General features: G+C 39.4%; 1 protein-coding gene across 3 annotated transcripts in view; it reads right to left on the bottom strand.

The window, feature by feature from the left end:
- GOSR1 (golgi SNAP receptor complex member 1) overlaps positions 1–18,911 on the bottom strand; it is a 65,916-nt gene that overhangs the window by 35,380 nt on the left and 11,625 nt on the right. For all 3 annotated transcript variants that reach the window (XR_012155486.1, XM_073316063.1, XM_073316062.1), the window contains exon 6: positions 17,198–17,272. Coding sequence is in view for 2 of the 3 variants with exons in the window: in XM_073316063.1 (XP_073172164.1) it covers positions 17,198–17,272 (75 nt within the window). In the remaining variant the exon portion in view is untranslated. The remainder of the gene's footprint in view (positions 1–17,197; positions 17,273–18,911) is intronic.

Below are 18,911 nucleotides of genomic sequence, written 5' to 3'. Positions count from 1 at the left end.
CAGGGTTCCAAGGGAACTCAGGAGGTCATCTAGTCCAACCCCCTGCTCAAAGCAGGGCCAACCCCAATTAAATCATCCCAGCCAGGGCTTTGTCAAGCCTGACCTTAAAAACTTCTAAGGAAGGAGATTCCACCACCTCCCTAGGTAACGCATTCCAGTGTTTCACCACCCTCCTAGTGAAAAAGTTTTTCCTAATATCCAACCTAAATCTCCCCCACTGCAACTTGAGACCATTACTCCTCGTTCTGTCATCTGCTACCACTGAGAACAGTCTAGAGCCATCCTCTTTGGAACCCCCTTTCAGGTAGCTGAAAGCAGCTATCAAATCCCCCCTCATTCTTCTCTTCCGCAGACTAAACAATCCTAGCTCCCTCAGCCTCTCCTCATAAGTCATGTGTTCCAGTCCCCTAATCATTTTTGTTGCCCTCCGCTGGATGCTTCCCAATTTTTCCACATCCGTCTTGTAGTATGGGGCCCAAAACTGGACACAGTACTCCAGATGAGGCCTCACCAGTGTCGAATAGAGGGGAACGATCACGTCCCTCAATTTGCTGGCAATGCCCCTACTTATGCAGCCCAAAATGCCATTGGCCTTCTTGGCAACAAGGGCACACTGTTGACTCATATCCAGCTTCTCGTCCACTGTAACCCCTAGGTCCTTTTCTGCAGAACTGCTGCCGAGTCATTCGGTCCCTAGTCTGTAGTGGTGCATTGGATTCTTCCGTCCTAAGTGCAGGACTCTGCACTTGTCCTTGTTGAACCTCATCAGATTTCTTTTGGCCCAATCCTCCAATTTGTCTAGGTCCCTCTGTATCCTATCCCTACCTTCCAGCGTATCTACCTCTCCTCCCTGTTTAGTGTCATCTGCAAACTTGTTGAGGGTGCAATCTGCACCATCCTCCAGATCATTTATGAAGATATTGAACAAAACCGGCCCCAAGACCGACACTTGGGGCACTCCACTTGATACCGGCTACCAACTAGACATGGAGCCATTGATCACTACCCGTTGAGCCCAACAATCTAGCCAGCTTTCTATCCACCTTACAGTCCATTCATCCAGCCCATACTTCTTTAACTTGCTGGCAAGAATACTGTGGGAGACCGTGTCAAAAACTTTGCTAAAGTCAAGGAACAACACGTCCACTGCTTTCCCTTCATCCGCAGAGCCAGTTATCTCGTCATAGAAGGCAATTAGATTAGTCAAGCATGACTTGCCCTTGGTGAATCCATGCTGACTCTTCCTGATCACTTTCCTCTCGTCTAAGTGCTTCAGAATTGATTCCTTGAGGACCTGCTCCATGATTTTTCCAGGGACTGAGGTGAGGCTGACTGGCCTGTAGTTTCCAGGATCCTCCTTCTTCCCTTTTTAAAGATGGGCACTACATTAGCCTTTTTCCAGTCATCCGGGACTTCCCCCGATCGCCACGAGTTTTCAAAGATAATGGCCAATGGCTCTGCAACCACATCTGCCAACTCCTTTAGCACTCTCGGTTGTTTGAAGTACACAAAGCTGACAGGTTAGTCATTCCATTAAAACGCTGTGCTGAGGCGGTAAGTAAATGCCTTGATGTTACTCAAAACGGGCATTTAAATTTGCTACAGACTGCCTGACGGGTACTTCACAGCAAGACACCAACAAGATGTAAAACTACAAACAGGGGAGGCAAATGTTATAAAGCATTTATTCAGCATAAACTCTGAACACTGAACTCAGTGGGGAAGGCTCCTTTAAGAATAAAATAGCTTTTTCAAATATTGTAAGCAAAAGTGATACTGCAGAACAAAGCCGTCACTGACTCTGCTCAAGATGTGCTTCTGCTTTATTAGAGCTAGCCCATGTCAAAGACTTTCAATAATTGTTAGGCTCCTAATTTAAATAAAAACCTTGGGGGACAAAGCTGTTCTAGTTAAGAATTGGAGTTCAAAAGAATGCTGGAAGCAAATCAAACATACATCTTTTGCTTGTTTATTTCAAAAACAGGCAACCAGATGCACAAGCACACATGTGGCTTTTTAACTTTCCTTGATGTATGGTTTAATTCCCCACACACATCCCACCCCACCCCACCCTCATAGTACTGTTTCTAGGTTAAAGCACAGAACTGGGAGTCAGAGCTGGGCTTTATTCCCAGCTCTGTGCTCACTGATCTTGAGCAACTCACTCCCCCTCTTTGTGCCGAATTTCCCTTTTCTGTATCAGAACTACTTCCAACAGGTGGGTTAGGTTTTTTACTATCTGCAGTTATTTCTAAATTTAATGTCTTTTTAAACATTTTGGCCTTTTGATTTAAAAAAACAACAACATTTGTCTAGTAATTACTCTCTTTTATGCCTTAATCAATTTGGTTATTTCACATGAAAAACAACCAAGTTATTTATTTTTGAAAAGTTGCAACTTGGCATCCTTAAGATTACTTCTATATAAAAAGCCACATTAGGGAAGGCCATTCTACCTAGATCTAAAGCAAAATTTATTTGGGGTTCTTCACCGAGACTTTAACGATCATTGTCCATGTCATAAATTCATTAATTCAACATGATAGTCTCCAATCAGAAGAGTCTTTGGACTAGAATAAAGAGTACTGCGTAGGTCAAGAATGAAGAGTGGAGTAAGGCAGAGAATGTGCCCATGACTGGAACAAAAAAAAGGATAAACGCAAGTCAGGAATATGGTATATTGATACCACTGAAGTGGAAAGGATGAAACCCGAATTAGCAGCGTGCTCCAAGTCTACCTGCATTCCGCGGAGAAGCTTGCACAGTTTAGCCTACAATACACCCAATGTTATTAGCTGCCAAACTTTGTCTGTGCATTTCATTTTAGATCATATCAGGGTATAAAATTAGCACAACAATCACAATATTTAAAACAGTTTGTAGCTGGAGCCCTGCGTTTGAAAAGCAAAGCAGCCATTAGGAAAACATTCAAGAAAAAAAATATGTTCAACAACTTTCTTTTCAGGATGCAACCAATTTAACTAACATGTATGAACTGTTGGTTGGGTAGTAGCTTCCCATGTTTTCTTTAGGTGGTGGTTGTTGTTGTTTTAATAGCACATAGTATGCTCTGACAGATATGAGCTTAAGGGAGGCCCACAGCCAGTTCTGATTTCTTATTTCTCACTGTACCCTGCTATTGCAGGAGATCCTCTTGGGGGGATAGGAAATGGATGAACAAAGCAGACAAAACAATTGAAACCCATTACGCTCCATTGATTCACCATATTTGAGCTAGCTACCATGTCTCCATGGGTCTAGGAAAGGGTCTGACTACAGTATTGGGCTAGCTGTTACAGCTCACTGAATGACTGGTTGGCAACTATTAATCTGAAGCCAATGTTAGGGATAACTATGTCACTACACAGACAAGTTACACAAAATTCACCTAAATTATCTCAGAATGCCAAGTGCCAATACTAGATTTAACTTAAAAAAAAAAGATAAATGAAGACACTTAATAGTAAAGCTTGTAGCATAAATGCCAAGTCAAAGATTTCAGGTTTTTTAAAATGTGCCAGCTCTTATGTGACTGATTTTCTATTTGCAAAATTCCCAACTTACGTGACTTATTCAAGTGTGAAAAAAAGGTAACTCCAATGTCAAGGGATTTGTTGGATCATACCCTCACACTGGAGGAGAGTTCTCTTAATAGCTGGCGGACAATACAGACTGCACAGTCATGTTAGTAATAGTCAGCCCCTAAAAAGAAATACAAATTCAAAGCACAGGCTGATGCACCCTCTTTAACTCTGCCTGTTTTCACAGGGTATTACAGCTCAGCTGGTACCTACCACCACACAGATCCAAGATCCATAATATATGTAGACATGATAGCACAAAGCAGGATTGGATGTTGACTTTAACGCAGAATATCATTGCAGAAAATATTTGAGATGAACATGATTCACCATAATTAGTCCTAATCATCAGACTAGCAAACTAATACTAGTTAGTCAAAGCTGGTATTCTCTTTAATTCTATGTTGAAATACACATATGTCTTCCCTAATTTGACTTTTTATATAGAAGTAGTCTTAAGGATGCCAAGTTACAACTTTTCAAAGATAAATATCTAAGCTATTTTTCAATAACAAATAACAAATTTGAAACAACAAAACTGATTAAGGCAGAAAAGAATAATAACTAGCCAAATGTTGTTGTCTTTTTAAATCAAAAGTTTCAAATTATTATGGTTAAGTCACGGGTCTTCAAAATGGCACTTACACATTAACATTCTTACAGAGCCTCAACTCTAGTGGCAGATCATGCACATGTGTATCACCAATCCACACAGCTAACAAGACAGCTAGAAAGAAACCACAAATTTGGTTTTAGAAAGCTAATGCTTTCAGATAACCATAGTGATTAATTATAATGATTAAAGAATACATGTTAGCCTCTTAAATCTCATTGATTTAGCTCTATGCAAGGTCAATGTCTGGCACACATGGCATGTTCTACAATAAACCTTTTTCTTTATAAAGGGTGTTTTGGATCCTCATGTTTTTGAAAAACCTTCAGTATTAAGTATGTAGGGATGAAAAGCAATCAGATGGTAATTTTATTCTAATAAACCTTAAACTCCATTTTTAAAGGGGAAAACGCTCTTAAATGCTGGAGTGATTGGCTGATGTTCATGTGCTTTTGTTTCAGTTATTTATAAATAATAGAGAGCATCTCTCTCCACCACCTGCAAGCTTTGAACTTTCCCAAAATCTCAAGGTAGTTCAGTGACTTGCTTATATAGTTATAGAATTGCATTCATATGAGCTATGAAGCTTTTTCCAGAAATAAATGACTTATCTATTAGGTAATATTTGCGCTGGCTTGGTAGCCTTGTGGATAACTATCATGTGATACACCTTGGGAGTGCTGGAGAGGCAGCTCCTTTGAGTACGTCTACACTGCAATTACACACACATTGCTGGCCCACGCCAGCTAACATGGGCTTATGGGGCTTGGGCTAATGGGATGTTTAATTGCGGTGTAGATATCTGGGCACAGGCTATAGCCCTATCTCTGGGACCCTCTCACATTCCAAGGTCTCAGAGCTCAGGCTCCAGCCCAAGCCTGAACATCTACAAGACAATTCAACAGCCCCTTAGCCTGGAGCCCTGAAAGCCCAAGTTGGCTGGCATGGGCCAGCTGCGGGTTTTGAATTGCAGTGTAGACAGACAGTTTGAGGAGGAGAAGAGCCTTGTGTCATTCTCACATATCCCCCTCAGCTGATGGTGAAGCACCATTTATAGGCTCTTAAAGGAAGCCCATGCAGTCAGTACACACAAACCCAGCTAAAGGAAGGATGCAGTGACAGATGAGGGTAATCAAGAAAATTTGGAGGATGGTCTGGTTTGAAATTCCCTAGAAAAAATAAAATCAGCAAGGATAAACGTGTTTAGAAACTAGAAACACTTTGAATTATCATGTACCTTTAGATAAACTATGCCAATCTCAGTGTTCCAGACACCCACTCTCCCCTCATTTAAATCACTCTCCTGAAGGCCCCCAACAAAAGACAAACTTATGTATGAGTTTGTCAATTTACTATTCCAAATCTGCTGTGTCCAGTCTTATCTTTCAGACTAAGTTCATGGCGCAGGGGACCACTTATGTGTATTTTATACTGCACCAGGCACACCAGCAGCACTTAATAAAAAGTAAAATGATGGTAATAAAGAATTATATATGCATTCTTGCTAAGTTTTAAAAAGCATAAGCTTTACCAGGAGCCCTTGAACACCTTGTCACTTCCTACCTCCTCCTTCATGCAAGCTGGCCCAAATTCATAAGATTTGCAATCTCAAAACTACAGTATCTTCACTTGTGCTATATGCCATCTGTGAACACCAGGAAAGTGAGAATCAATTTGGACTCCTGCCTAACACCTGAAATAAAGAGTCTAAGGAAATTCTGACTCAAGAGTCTAAATTCACTAAGCATAAATATGCTGTCTATAGCTTCAGGAGGAAAGAGTATAGATGCAGATGATTGTATACACAAGGTCCTCTCCAAAATTGGTCTTTTTGGATGTTCAAAATTCTGCTTAGAGAGGCCATTTACGACACATTTAACCTAGTTTTCTGAATCCCTTCTCCCTGTCCGCCTTCCAGTTTAGTAGACAATGTTGTGTGGCCTTGTATTAGAAGCACACAGTAAGTTTGTGGCCAATCAAATTATATCACATCAGAAACTTATACAGGAAAATATTCCAAATTAAATGCATTTACTATAGCTGCTTTCTTTCAGTCTTTGTGGATTTCTTCGTAACTATCTAGGACGGGAAAAAATGACTCAATATAAGAAGCTGCTTTGGTTAAAAAAAACTATCAAAGTTAGGACAACACCGTGACAAGGATAAATGGGCCTCATACTGTTATAGTAACTGAATGAGGTTATACTGCCTCCAAATTAAACCACAATTTAAAGAACTTTACTCAGCAGCAGCTTTAAAAAAAAACGTACACCACCCTACTTCAGCAAGTCTCAAACTGTGGTCCAGAGAGCCTGCAATCACCTGGTGCTGTCTCATGGCTCCTCCTCCTTTCCATCTGCTTCTACGGGCAGCCTGAGTGGGAATAAGGGGTCAGATTAGGAATCTTGCTACCTAAGAGAAGGCAAAGGAACAGGGCTGCACGCTAACGGCATGCACTTACCGATAGATCAGTACTGCTGCAATCGATGCTGCAGAGTGTCAATTGAGTGGGTCTGGTGAACTACACTGCCCCAAGAAGCATAAGGGAAGTCAACAGGAGACGCTCTCGTGTTGACACAGCACAGTGTAGCCACCGTGGTAAGTGGATCTAACTACGTCGACTTCAGTTACGTTATTCACCCAAATGAAGTTGCTTAACTTAGATCGATTTATCGCAGTAGTGTAGACCAGCCCTTAGACTAAGCATATACAGAGAGAAAGGAGAAGCAAGCGGCGGAGAAACACAAGCAAAAGAGCAAGGAGACAGAGGAAAAAGAAAAAGGGCCAGGAGGGGAAATGAAATGACCAGGAGGTAATTTTTCCTAAAAGGAAACAGCTTATATCGAAGAAAGTTAAAGCTACCTAAATACTGTACTTGCCTAATATGACTTTTTCCACATAAACTACTGCTGTAGTTCCCGCAAATATGTTTCGTGATTGCCATTAGGATCAGGCCTGGGAGGACAAAGGTCTGCAAGACAATCTCTCCAAGATCTGGCCACATGATGAAAATGTTTGAAAATCTTCAGTTTCATACAGATTGGTCATTACTGCATGTGGCTATTTCACACCAATCAACAATAGGTAATCAGGAACAGGTAATCTGGTCTGTGGCGACTTGAGAAAGCAATAATAATATTTGGCACTAACATAGTATTTTAGCTGTGTTTAAAGCATCGTACAAGCATTAACTCATTTACCCTAAACACCCCTGTGAATTAGTCAAGTATTATTATGCACTATGTATTATTTATTAACAACACCATTAAGAAGTCAGAGTAGATTCCTGTATTTCTTTCACTCACATCTTATTCCCCCCTCTTCTTTCTTCTGAATACTGAGCACATTCCTCTTCTATCTGCTTTCCCTTCTATTGTTTCTGGGCTTCTTTGTTCCCATCACAACCACAGGATACAATTAGCACAAGGTCACTCTAGTTCCACAGAGATTTTTGGGCACTTGAGAGAATGTGTCCCTCAGCTAAGTAACACAAACTCTTCTTTTATTTCTAGTGTATATTATTGTACAAGCTAGATGATAACAGTCACTCATTCTGAGACCTTGGAGAACTGAAATATCAAAATTAAATAATACATAGGGCCTTATAAAACCCTCAAAGAGAAAAACCTACCAACGGTGTGCACTTTTATCTAATCAGTGCATACACATGCCTCTCTATATGTCTCCCCTTGGGAAGGACAGATATTCAAAACAAAATAAAGCAGCAGAGCCAAAAGTCAATGATGCAGTGACCCCACATGACGATACAGATAGATCACAGCAAGAGCTGACGTATTACGTTTAACACATCTATGGAGTGCTTCACTTAGTTCTTCAATGAGTGCAATGCGTGTAATAAAATCTCTCTATATCAATTTTTGGAAGTCAGAGAAAGGATAGATAAAATCGCTTACACCCAACCATCAATGTCAGCAAACAGCATTAATTTAATCCACATAAATTGCAGATATGTGATATGAAGAAAACAGGAGAGTGAATTTGTGTGGGGGGGTGGAGGGTGAGAAAACCTGGATTTGTGCTGGAAATCACTTTAGATAAGCTATTACCAGCAGGACAGTGGGGTGGGAATAGGTATTGTTTCATATTCTCTGTGTATATATAAAGCCTGCTGCAGTTTCCACGATATGCATCTGAGGAAGTGAGCTGTAGCTCACGAAAGCTTATGCTCTAATAAATTGGTTAGTCTCTAAGGTGCCACAAGTCCTCCTTTTCTTTTTGCGAATACAGACTAACACGGCTGTTACTCTGAAACACTCTATACTGCCAGTTTAAACTAACACATTAGCTCCTTCTCTGCTGATTTAGGATACAACTCCTATCAGGTTTCAAAGTGGTAGACGTGTTAGTCTGTATCAGCAAAAAGAAAGAGGAGTCCTTGTGACACCTTAGAGACTAACAAATTTATTTGAGCATAAGCTTTCGTGGACTAAATTACCTGGTCAATTACTGTAGAACTTCCCAGTGCTACATTTTCCAAAAGTAAATGCTGAGCAGACAGGGCTCTTTCCTCTTAGGACAGCACTTTCAACGAGGTTTCTAAACTGTTAAATCTGGTCCATTCATCATTAAGGATGCTGCTTCTTTTTGACAGAAAACAGTACTCCAAGAAAGATAATGATTTATTTGCTCATCTTGCCAAAAAATGTACTAACAGGAAAAGCGGGACAAACTTGTCTGTTTAACTGTAAGAACCTGAGAGAAGTAAATTTCCACAAGTGAAGTGCACACATTTATCTATTAGGCTTGGAGCCTCTGCGTAAGATGGGAATGCAAAAACAGAACAATATTTCACCTAATTTCTGGTCTTCCTCCCTTAACAACTATTGAGACCTTTACATGATTATCTTTTACCTCAACCTATCCACAGCCCCAAACAACTCATTTACCTGTCCAGAGCGGTGGAAAACTGTCCTTGATCTATCTGTCGAGCAAGAATAATTTAGCACTAAATGGGATTTTTAAAAGTTCTGTGGATTATTTAAATCTTTTATCTAAAGCCACTAGGAATTTCTAGACAAGTCTGATTTCCTTTTAAAGCTCAGAATCAAAGAAGCTACAAAAATAATGGAATTCCTTTAATTCACAATTGTGAAGGGTTCAGATGGAGGGCGGAGAACCAGACAAATTCCCCCTAGTGTCTTTGGAAACCCTGCTGCTCTTGAGCCTGCCAGAACAGGAGTCAGAAGCCTAAACGGAGCTGAGGGTAGTATGCATCCAGCACTCTGTGCTTTTAAAGTCATCAATGAAGACTGAGCAGCAGCACTATGGGATGGTAGTGCAAAAACCAACTGAACTGTGCAAACCAGCGCTCACTGCCAAACTAGCATTTGTACCAGCAGACACTGGTCAGCCCTACTCAGGGTAAGTGCAATCCGCACAATGGCACAATCACTTGTGCACGACTGGTAGCAATTTTCCATACTTCAAACATGCCGGGAGTCCACCCAATGGTTGGGATGTCAACATTCTCTAGGAATCTAAGCCAGCTGCGGGTAAGGGGCTCTTTTCACCCAAACTATTGTATGTAAACATCTCTGAACTCTCCTCCCCTTTACAATTCATCTACATATAACCAAGCAAATCAATCCTCCATTTCGCACTCGCATAATCTTTCCAGAAGAGATAACAAATGTATTACACTACTAAATGTAGCAGATTAATATGCTGCATGAAGGCCTTTGAGTGCTCTGGATTTTGAAAAAAAAAATCAACAAAGAAAAAGCTGAATCCACAGAAGAGACTTTAGAAATTCTAGTGAGTGAACATGCCTAGTAATTCCTTCAAGTGCCTGATTAGCATTTTGCTAAATCAAGCTTCAATAGTTAATGCCAACTTGGGGGTGGTTTTTTTTCCACTTTACTGAATGTTTTAAGCCACTGCCTTTAACATTTACTTCCATTCAGTCTCAAAGCAAAGGAAGCAATTGGTTTTCCCCACAGAAAACTGTAAGAACTGTTTAGCCCTACAGTATGAAATCAGTAGTATGTCAAACTGCTGTCCCTATGAGTGCCCAAGCTCCTGTCCCAGAGTGCCACAATGAACAACAACTTCTCTTGAGAATGATCACAGCGCAGGTTATTTTCCCGCTGGGAGAAAGAGTAAAAAGGTAAATTCAGAAAGAAAGCAGGAGTTACTCTAGAAGGGATTCCGTGTCCCTCCACAAAATCCTCAGAGAGCCACACTCACAGCACCCCTGAAGCGCAGAAAAATTATTGCATTTCTTGTTGGTTCTCTTCCAGTTTCTACCATTAATCAGATGCCACTGTAGACCGTAAGATCTAATACTTGCCGACATGATTTCTGAGGAGTGTTTTCAGAGCAAAGAGAACATTGCCAAGAGTAACCGTTGTCTCCTTTTAGCCCCTTCTCATACATAAGAAGAAAGGGTGAAGGATGAGCCTGGACTCTGCAGGGTGAACTATAGCCCATGGATCTGATAATGGCATATGACAGAGTCTGGTTAGGGAGAAGCACATAGTACTCCTTTAAAAACATTATTAGATAGCATCATGGGAACCACCAGCTCTCCTGATTGTGCCTTGTAGAAGAAGGTAGTTAAATGCAGTGGACAACCAAGTCAATTCTTACTACAACCAGCCATTACCAGGACTTAAAATAAACATGCAGTAGGCTGAAATATTTAATACATCAATGACAGGGTCAACACAGTGCTTCATATTGGCAAGTATTCCACAAGGCTGTGCTACAGGACCAATGTTTTCTCAGTAACTAATGAAAATCATCCACTAAGTTTGTCTCCATCCCTTTTTCTTGAGAAGGCTGCGGCAGAGCTCCAATTTAATTTTATTTTTTAAATATTTAAGTTCTCTTACTGTCACCTTCATAGTTGATTCAGACACTTCAGCTCTCTCTACCAAATAGCCTGGCATCACAGCCTCTCTGCAGTGCACACCCTCTGCAAGCAGGTCCTGAGCATCTCGAAATTCACAGAGTTTTGTCAGAAACTCATTTGGTATAATTTGCTAGATCCTTCTGGTTTCTATGGACCATTCGCCAGCTTCCACAGCTTCTTGGCAGTAATATCACACTAATTACTTTCTCTGATGACAAGTATGTTGAAATCCTTTAATATTTTCTATGCCAATGTCTATTTTTGAGCTAAGGATTCTCACTTGAAAAGTTCTGAATATCTTGCAAGCTCTTGATTTCTTGCCAGTTTTCTTATGCTTTGACAACACATTTCTGCACATACCTCAGAGTTATCTCTAGTTTGCAGAGTGCCCTTCCATGTTCTGCCATGACATTGTTTCCTCTGGGTTTCCAACACATTTCAAATAACTTCTCATTCTATATAATTTTTTATACATTTTTTTGTTTTTAACGTTTTAATTAAAAAAAAACTTCTTACATTTTGCAATCAGTCCCTGGAAGATGTTTTCTCTAGTTCTGAAGATGTTTTCCTTTTGCCTAGCAGACTGGAGGGTTTGTTGGAAAATGTATTGAAGAGCTATTTTATTTAATACAGCTACAGTATTAATTTATATGAAGGTAATAAGAAGAAACTGACTTGTGGTGGATGAATGACTGGAACTCCCCAGTTCCAAATAGTTTCAACTAATTGTAGGACTAATGGTCAGTTTTAGTTTCAAAGTCTAGGCCAGCATATTTAGTGGTAGCTGTTGAAACTCTTCCCATACACGCAGTAGCAATTTCTTCCACACTTAAAAAAACTGCTCTGAAAAAGTAAGCAGAAATCATTACATAGGTGCTGAAGTATTTATTTCCATTTGAACTGGAATTTTAAGTGTCGACTGTTGCATTGTGTTTAACTACTCTGTACAACTACTAGTAAATCTCACACGATGTGTGGGGGGGAATAAAAATCTCAGACAGTTGTAAGACAACTGCATTTTTTAAGTGACTATATAAAGAAAAGTTATACTTCACGCGAATCCCTAACAGCTATTTCATCTTTGTCAAGGTTCCTTCCCCACTCTGAACTCTAGGGTACAGATGTGGGGACCTGCATGAAAAACCCCCTAAGCTTATTTTTACCAACTTAGGTTTAAACTTCCCCAAGGTACAAACTATTTTACCTTTTGTCCTTGGACTTTATTGCTGCTACCACCAAATGTCGAACAAATATATAACAGGGAAAGAGCCCACTTGGAAACATCTTTCCCCCAAAAATCCTCCCCAAACCCTACACCCCCTTTTCTGGGGAAGGCTTGATAAAAATCCTCACCAATTTGCATAGGTGAGCACAGACCCAAACCCTTGGGCCTTAAGAACAATGAAAAAGCAATCAGGTTCTTAAAAGAAGAATTTTAATTGAAGAAAAAAAGTAAAAGAATCACCTCTCTAAAATCAGGATGGTAAATACCTTACAGGGTAATCAGATTCAATAATCAGAGAGTCCCTCTAGGCAAAACCTTAAGTTACAAAAAGACACAAAAATAGGAATATACATTCCATTCAGCACAGCTTATTTTATCAGCCATTTAAACAAAACAGGTTTCAGAGTAGCAGCCATGTTAGTCTGTATTCGCAAAAAGAAAAGGAGGACTTGTGGCACCTTAGAGACTAACCAATTTATTTGAGCATGAGCTTTCGTGCATCCGATGAAGTGAGCTGTAGCTCACGAAAGCTTATGCTCAAATAAATTGGTTAGTCTCTAAGGTGCCACAAGTCCTCCTTTTCTTTAAACAAAACAGAATCTAACGCATACCTAGCTAGATTACTTACCAACTTCTAAAACTCCATTCCTTTTCTCAAAAAGAAAAGGACGACTTGTGGCACCTTAGAGACTAACCAATTTATTTGAGCATGAGCTTTCGTGAGCTACAGCTCACTTCATCGGATGCATACTGTGGAAACTGCAGCAGACTTTATATACTTCATGATCTCTGTGTGTATATAAAGTCTGCTGCAGTTTCCACGGTATGCATCCGATGAAGTGAGCTGTAGCTCACGAAAGCTCATGCTCAAATAAATTGGTTAGTCTCTAAGGTGCCACAAGTACTCCTTTTCTTTTTGCGAATACAGACTAACACGGCTGTTACTCTGAAACCATTCCTTTTCTGTTCCTGGCAAAAACATCAGACAGAGAGCACCTTTGTTTCTCTCCCCCTCCAGCTTTGAAAGTATCTTGTCTCCTCATTGGTCATTTTGGTCAGGTGCCAGCGAGGTTATCTTAGCTTCTTAACCCTTTACAGGTGAAAGGGTTTTTCCTCTGGCCAGGAGGGATTTTAAAGGTGTTTACCCTTCCCTTTATATTTATGACAATCTTCAAATAACCTTTGAAAGTCTACAGAAATGTGAGGGCTCATTCAAAATAAATAATATAGTAACAAGCCTGACAATGATTCAGCTCAGCATTTTACATTGGCTGACTGATTATAATGGCCTACAGTGAAGCACAAGTCAGGCAAGAAAGCTACCTGTACTTCATCAACCAAAAAGGGAAAAAGGCACCATGATCTGTAAGATGAATGGCTACCAGGGAAAACTCTATCAAGTACGGAAGTTTACCAAATTCATTTTTAGTCAAAGTATATTTGGAGAAGAGATATATAGTAGCATTTTTATTAACTAGACTTAAGACACAAACAACTCTACTAATTCTAAACCTCACAATATCTGTAACAGTAAGAGATAACTAGATATTTTGTTGAATTGTGGAGTATCAACTGGGCATATTTTGAGAGAGAGAGAAATAATAATAGCACAGCTGTTTCTCCGTACGCTCTATTAAATAAGTTTGAAGAACCCTGGAATATTTTATACATTGTAGACACACAGGCACAGGAATACTCTGACCCGCCTTCTGAAAAGGATCATCCTTACTGCGAAATCAGACTGCTATTAAAGTCATAGAATCATAGAATATCAGGGTTGGAAGGGAGCTCAGGAGGTCATCTAGTCCAACCCCAAAGTCATGAGCCAGCATAAGTTAATCACCACAATGAAACTTTGTCCCAGGAAAGATCAAAGCAACCAATACCTCTGTAAGGTGCTGGACCTGATTATTTCCAAAAACTTTCATCAGATGAAACATACAAGACATTTAATGGCTGCCTTTCATTGCATTGTTTTAGGGCCATTTAAAGATCTGTTGATAATTTCCTCTCTATGCACTTATCAAAAGTGTGTTTTAGAGGAACTGCAAGAGGAAATTTGCATTTTTTTTCAGAAAATGCCAAATTTATAACATTACTTAACGCTTACTTTTCAATCCTTAGGATATGGGAACAAACAAGTTTATTCAGACTAATAGGCACTCCTTGTTCTTCATCAGTGCACTCAATTTCAATTAGGGTTCACCTCCAAGACATTAAACCCATTGCATTGTTTCTGTAAAATTTAACAACATTCTTGATTATAAAGGTTAACAACAGGTGCAAATCAAATGAAAATCGTTAGCTTATGCTTTAGACCAGTGGATTTCTGAATGCCACCAGGGATACCAAGGGAAATTGTGGGCTGCCCGTACTTTATCACCCATCTAAAAACTGTATTTTTAATTTCCTGTAAAAGCTTTTGACTTAGTCTTGGCTACAACACAAAATTATCTTTAGGAACAGATATCAGCCCACAGCCGAAAACTTTCCCGATGAAATTCTGCCCCCTTGTGTCAGTCTATAGTTTACCATGGCTGGGGTGTGGAAACATAGTAAGTCATAGAAGTCTGTGTTTCTTTGAAACTCAAGCCTTTTCTACACAAATATAGACTCAGAGTTTAAGGTCAGAAGGGACCATCATGGTCATCTTCTAGTCTGACTACCTACACATTGCAGGCCACAGAACCTCACCCACTCCTGAAATAGACCCCTAACCTCCAGCTGAGTTACTGAAGACCTCAAATCACAGTTTAAAGAAAGACTTCAAGTTACAGAGAATTCACCATTTACACGATTTTAAACCTGCAAGTGACCCATGCCGCAAAGGAAGACGAAAACCCCCCAGGGTGTCTGCCAATCTGACCTAGGGGAAAATTCCTTCCCGACCCCAAATGTGACAATCAGTTAGTTAGAGCTTGAGCATATGACTGCATCCTGAAAGTAAGGAAATGCCTAAAGAGCCACAGCTTTGTGACACCGTTCTGCGGGATTTTGCTCCTTTTCACCCTAATGTTCTTGTGCATATTCCCATTTTTAATGAATGGCCGCACAGCATCATTTTGTAGAGAAAAGGGTCCAATGTAAAGGAGGAATAAATTCCAGTGTGCATGTTGATTGGTCAGATCTCATTTGAATGAGAAAGACCGATTAAATGTGCTTGTTTCAAAATCCCCATACACACAGTTGAAATCATTGAGTTCCTAGAGCTTTGAGACCATGTAACTTGGTATTTGAGGCAAACTTTCAAAACCACAATTCCCTCTGGATGGAGAGTAACAGAGATCATCTACTACATAAATAGATGAAGTCCTTCATAGTTAGAGTGAGAAAAACAGAACTAAGGAGAAGTCTTTGGGCTGCCTTTTTAGTTTTGGTTAAAAAAATAGATATCAATTTTAGATGTATTTAAGTGCATTAGTAATTCTGGTATGTGGATTTTCTACACACTTAGCATAGACAAGTGAAAAGCAGATTCTCATTCTATGTCTAACACTGACAGGCACAAAAGAAGATAGATTTAGTGACATAAGAAGAGCACAAATCCAAAGGCAAATAAAGAACAAAAGCTGAATCATTACAGTGTGTATGGTAACACCCACTGTTTCAGTTCTCTGTGTGTATAAAATCTCCCCACTGTATTTTCCACTGCACGCATCTGGTAAAGTGAGCTGTGGCTCACAAAGGCTTATACCGAAAAAAATTTGTTAGTCTCTAAGGTGCCACAAGGACTCCTTTTCTAAAAGCTGAATAGTTATTTTGCACATACAGTGGTTCCGTTGAAGATATTCCACAAGGAATAGACAGTATTGAGAAAAACAGGTACAGCAGGACACTGCTTCTTCCAATTGGGAGACAGCCCTTGTATGTGTCAGCTTCTAGGTGGAGAAACTACCACAGAATCAATTACAAAGACGGCTGCACATTCACCCTATCAGAAAGACAGATGCTGGTATTGCTAATACAGAAAGACTGTTTTAAAAAAATATATTAAATAAAAATCACAGAGTAAGAGGAGGCACATAGCCAACAACAAAAACTTACAGAATTGGCTTGTAAAATATCCACGAACACTTTCAGCAGCATAATTTGCTATTGCTAGTGGCAAAGAAATGTTTATACGTGACCTCAGTGTCACAATCTAGTACCCTGTGTTCTTGCCTATGTAATGTACATTAAAGAGTTTACTGTGTTCATTAGATCCTGGCCACTAATATATTTCAATCTGGTTTGTATAAATCTTGTTTGTTTAAAAATCTTCTATCCACCACTTCATCAGCAAAAACACAATAAGATTATAAACACATCATTATTTTTGAGAAATCTAAGCAGAAATTGTCCAACTTCCAATGTTCATTAAACTGAAATAAGAAGGAAGCACAAACAACAAAAAATAACCATTAAACAAAGCATTTCAGTTAAAATATGATTGCAATTACACAGTGAAAGATTCTTCCAATTACCACGTAACTGAGCTGGATATATAGCTGCAAAATTGACCTCATCGCCAAGGAACGGAAGATACACAAGATAATTCATTTGCTGCCCTGAGAGAATTCTTCCATTTGGCCTTTAATTAGTAGTTTCAGCCACAAAATATCTAAACTCACAAGGAAACTGCCATACTGGTACAGGCTACTTAGCGAACTATCCTGTGTCCAGTAGCGCCATATGCTGGATGCTGCAGAGGAAAGTATTAAACCCGCGTAGTGTCCTAGCACCTTGTAGAATATTATGGAGGAGATTTTCTCCCTGACCCTAGCTGTGCTTGGTTTTTATGTACTGAAGCATGAGGACGAATGGCTCCTGTAATCTTTGTCCGAGGCACTATAACTGTAGATGCTGTTCTTATTCTTTTACCATAAGAAAAAGAATGGTTCATCCAGATATTTAAGAAAACCTACTTTCGAAGGTGCTCATGTTCTTTCAGGAACAGCTCTGTTCTTCTATTGTTCACACCGGACCCACTTTTATATGACCTAAGATTTAAAAAAAAAAAGTGAAAAACACTTTTGCCAGAAATTCTTTTCACAAGGCAGCATTTATTGATCTGCTTGTATCAGGGCTGTTGACTGATCACAGTTAACTCACGCGATTAAATCAAAAAATTAATTTTTTAATCGAGATTAATAGCCATTTTAATCTCACTGTTAAACAATAGTATACCAATTGAAATGTATTAAATATTTTGAAGGTTTTTCTACATTTTCAAATATATTGATTTAAATTACAACACAGAATATAAAGTGTACAGTGCTTATTTTATATTTCTTTTTACAAATATTTGCACTGTAAAAATGATAAACTAAAGAAAGTATTTTCAATTCACCTCATACAAGTATCGTAGTGCAATCTTTGTCATGAAAATGCAACTTACAAATGTAGATTTTTTGTTACATAACTGCACTCAAAAACAAAACAATGTAAAACTTTAGAGCCTACAAGTCCACTCAGTCCCACTTGTTGTTCAGCCAATCGCTAAGACAAACAAGTTTGTTTACATTTACAGGAGATAATGCTGCCCACTTTGTAATTGCGTCACCAGAAGGCGAGAACAGACTTTTGCATGGCACTTTTGTAGCTGGCATTGCAAGGTATTTACGTGCCAAATATGCTAAACATTCCTATGCCCCTTCGTGCTTCGGACACCATTCCAGAGGACATGCTTCCATGCTGACGACACTCATTAAAAAAATAATGCATTAATAAAATTTATGACTGAACTCCTTGGGAGAGAACTGTAGGTCGCCGGCTCTGTTTTACCTGCATTCTGCCATATATTTCATGTTATAGTCGTCTCAGGTGATGACTCAGCATGTGTTCTTAAAATGAACAACTTTTTGCTGCAGATTTGACAAAACTCAAAGAAGGTACCAATGTGAGATTTCTAAAGATCACTACAGCGCCCAACCCAAGGTTTAAAGAATCTGAAGTGCCTTCCAAAATCTGAGAGGGACAAGGTGTGGCGCATGCTTTCACGAGTCTTAAAAGAGCAACACTCAGATGCGGAAACTACAAAACTCGAACCACCAAAAAAGAAAATCAACCTTCTGCTGGTGGCATCTGACACAGATTATGAAAATGAACATGGTTCGGTCTGCTCTGCTTTGGATTGCAATCAAGCAGAACCTGTCATCAGCATGGATACATGTCCTCTGGAATGGTGGATGAAGTATGAAGGGACATGTGAATCTTTAGCGCATCTGGCGTGTAAATATCTTGCAACGCTGGCTGCAACAGTGCCATGCAAATGCCTGTTCTTTCAGGTGACATTGTGAACAAGAAGCGAGCAGCATTATCTTCTGCAAATGTAACCAAACTTGTTTGTCTGAGCGATTGGCTGAACAAGAAATAGGACTGAGTAGACTTGTAGGCTCTTAAGTTTTACATTGTTTTATTTTTGAATGCAGTTGTTTTTGGTACATAATTCTACATTTGTAAGTCCAACTTTCATGATAAAGAGATTGCACTACAGTATTTGTATTAGATTAATTGAAAAATATTATTTCTTTTGTTTTTTACAGTGCAAATATTTGTAATCAAAATAAATATAAAATGAGCACTGTACACTTTGTACTCTGTGCTGTAATTGAAATCATTGTATTTGAAAATGTAGAA

The sequence above is a fragment of the Lepidochelys kempii genome, chromosome 17, assembly GCF_965140265.1.
Source record: "Lepidochelys kempii isolate rLepKem1 chromosome 17, rLepKem1.hap2, whole genome shotgun sequence".
Lineage (NCBI taxonomy): Eukaryota > Metazoa > Chordata > Testudines > Cheloniidae > Lepidochelys > Lepidochelys kempii.
This window is presented reverse-complemented; position numbering and strand designations above follow the sequence as displayed.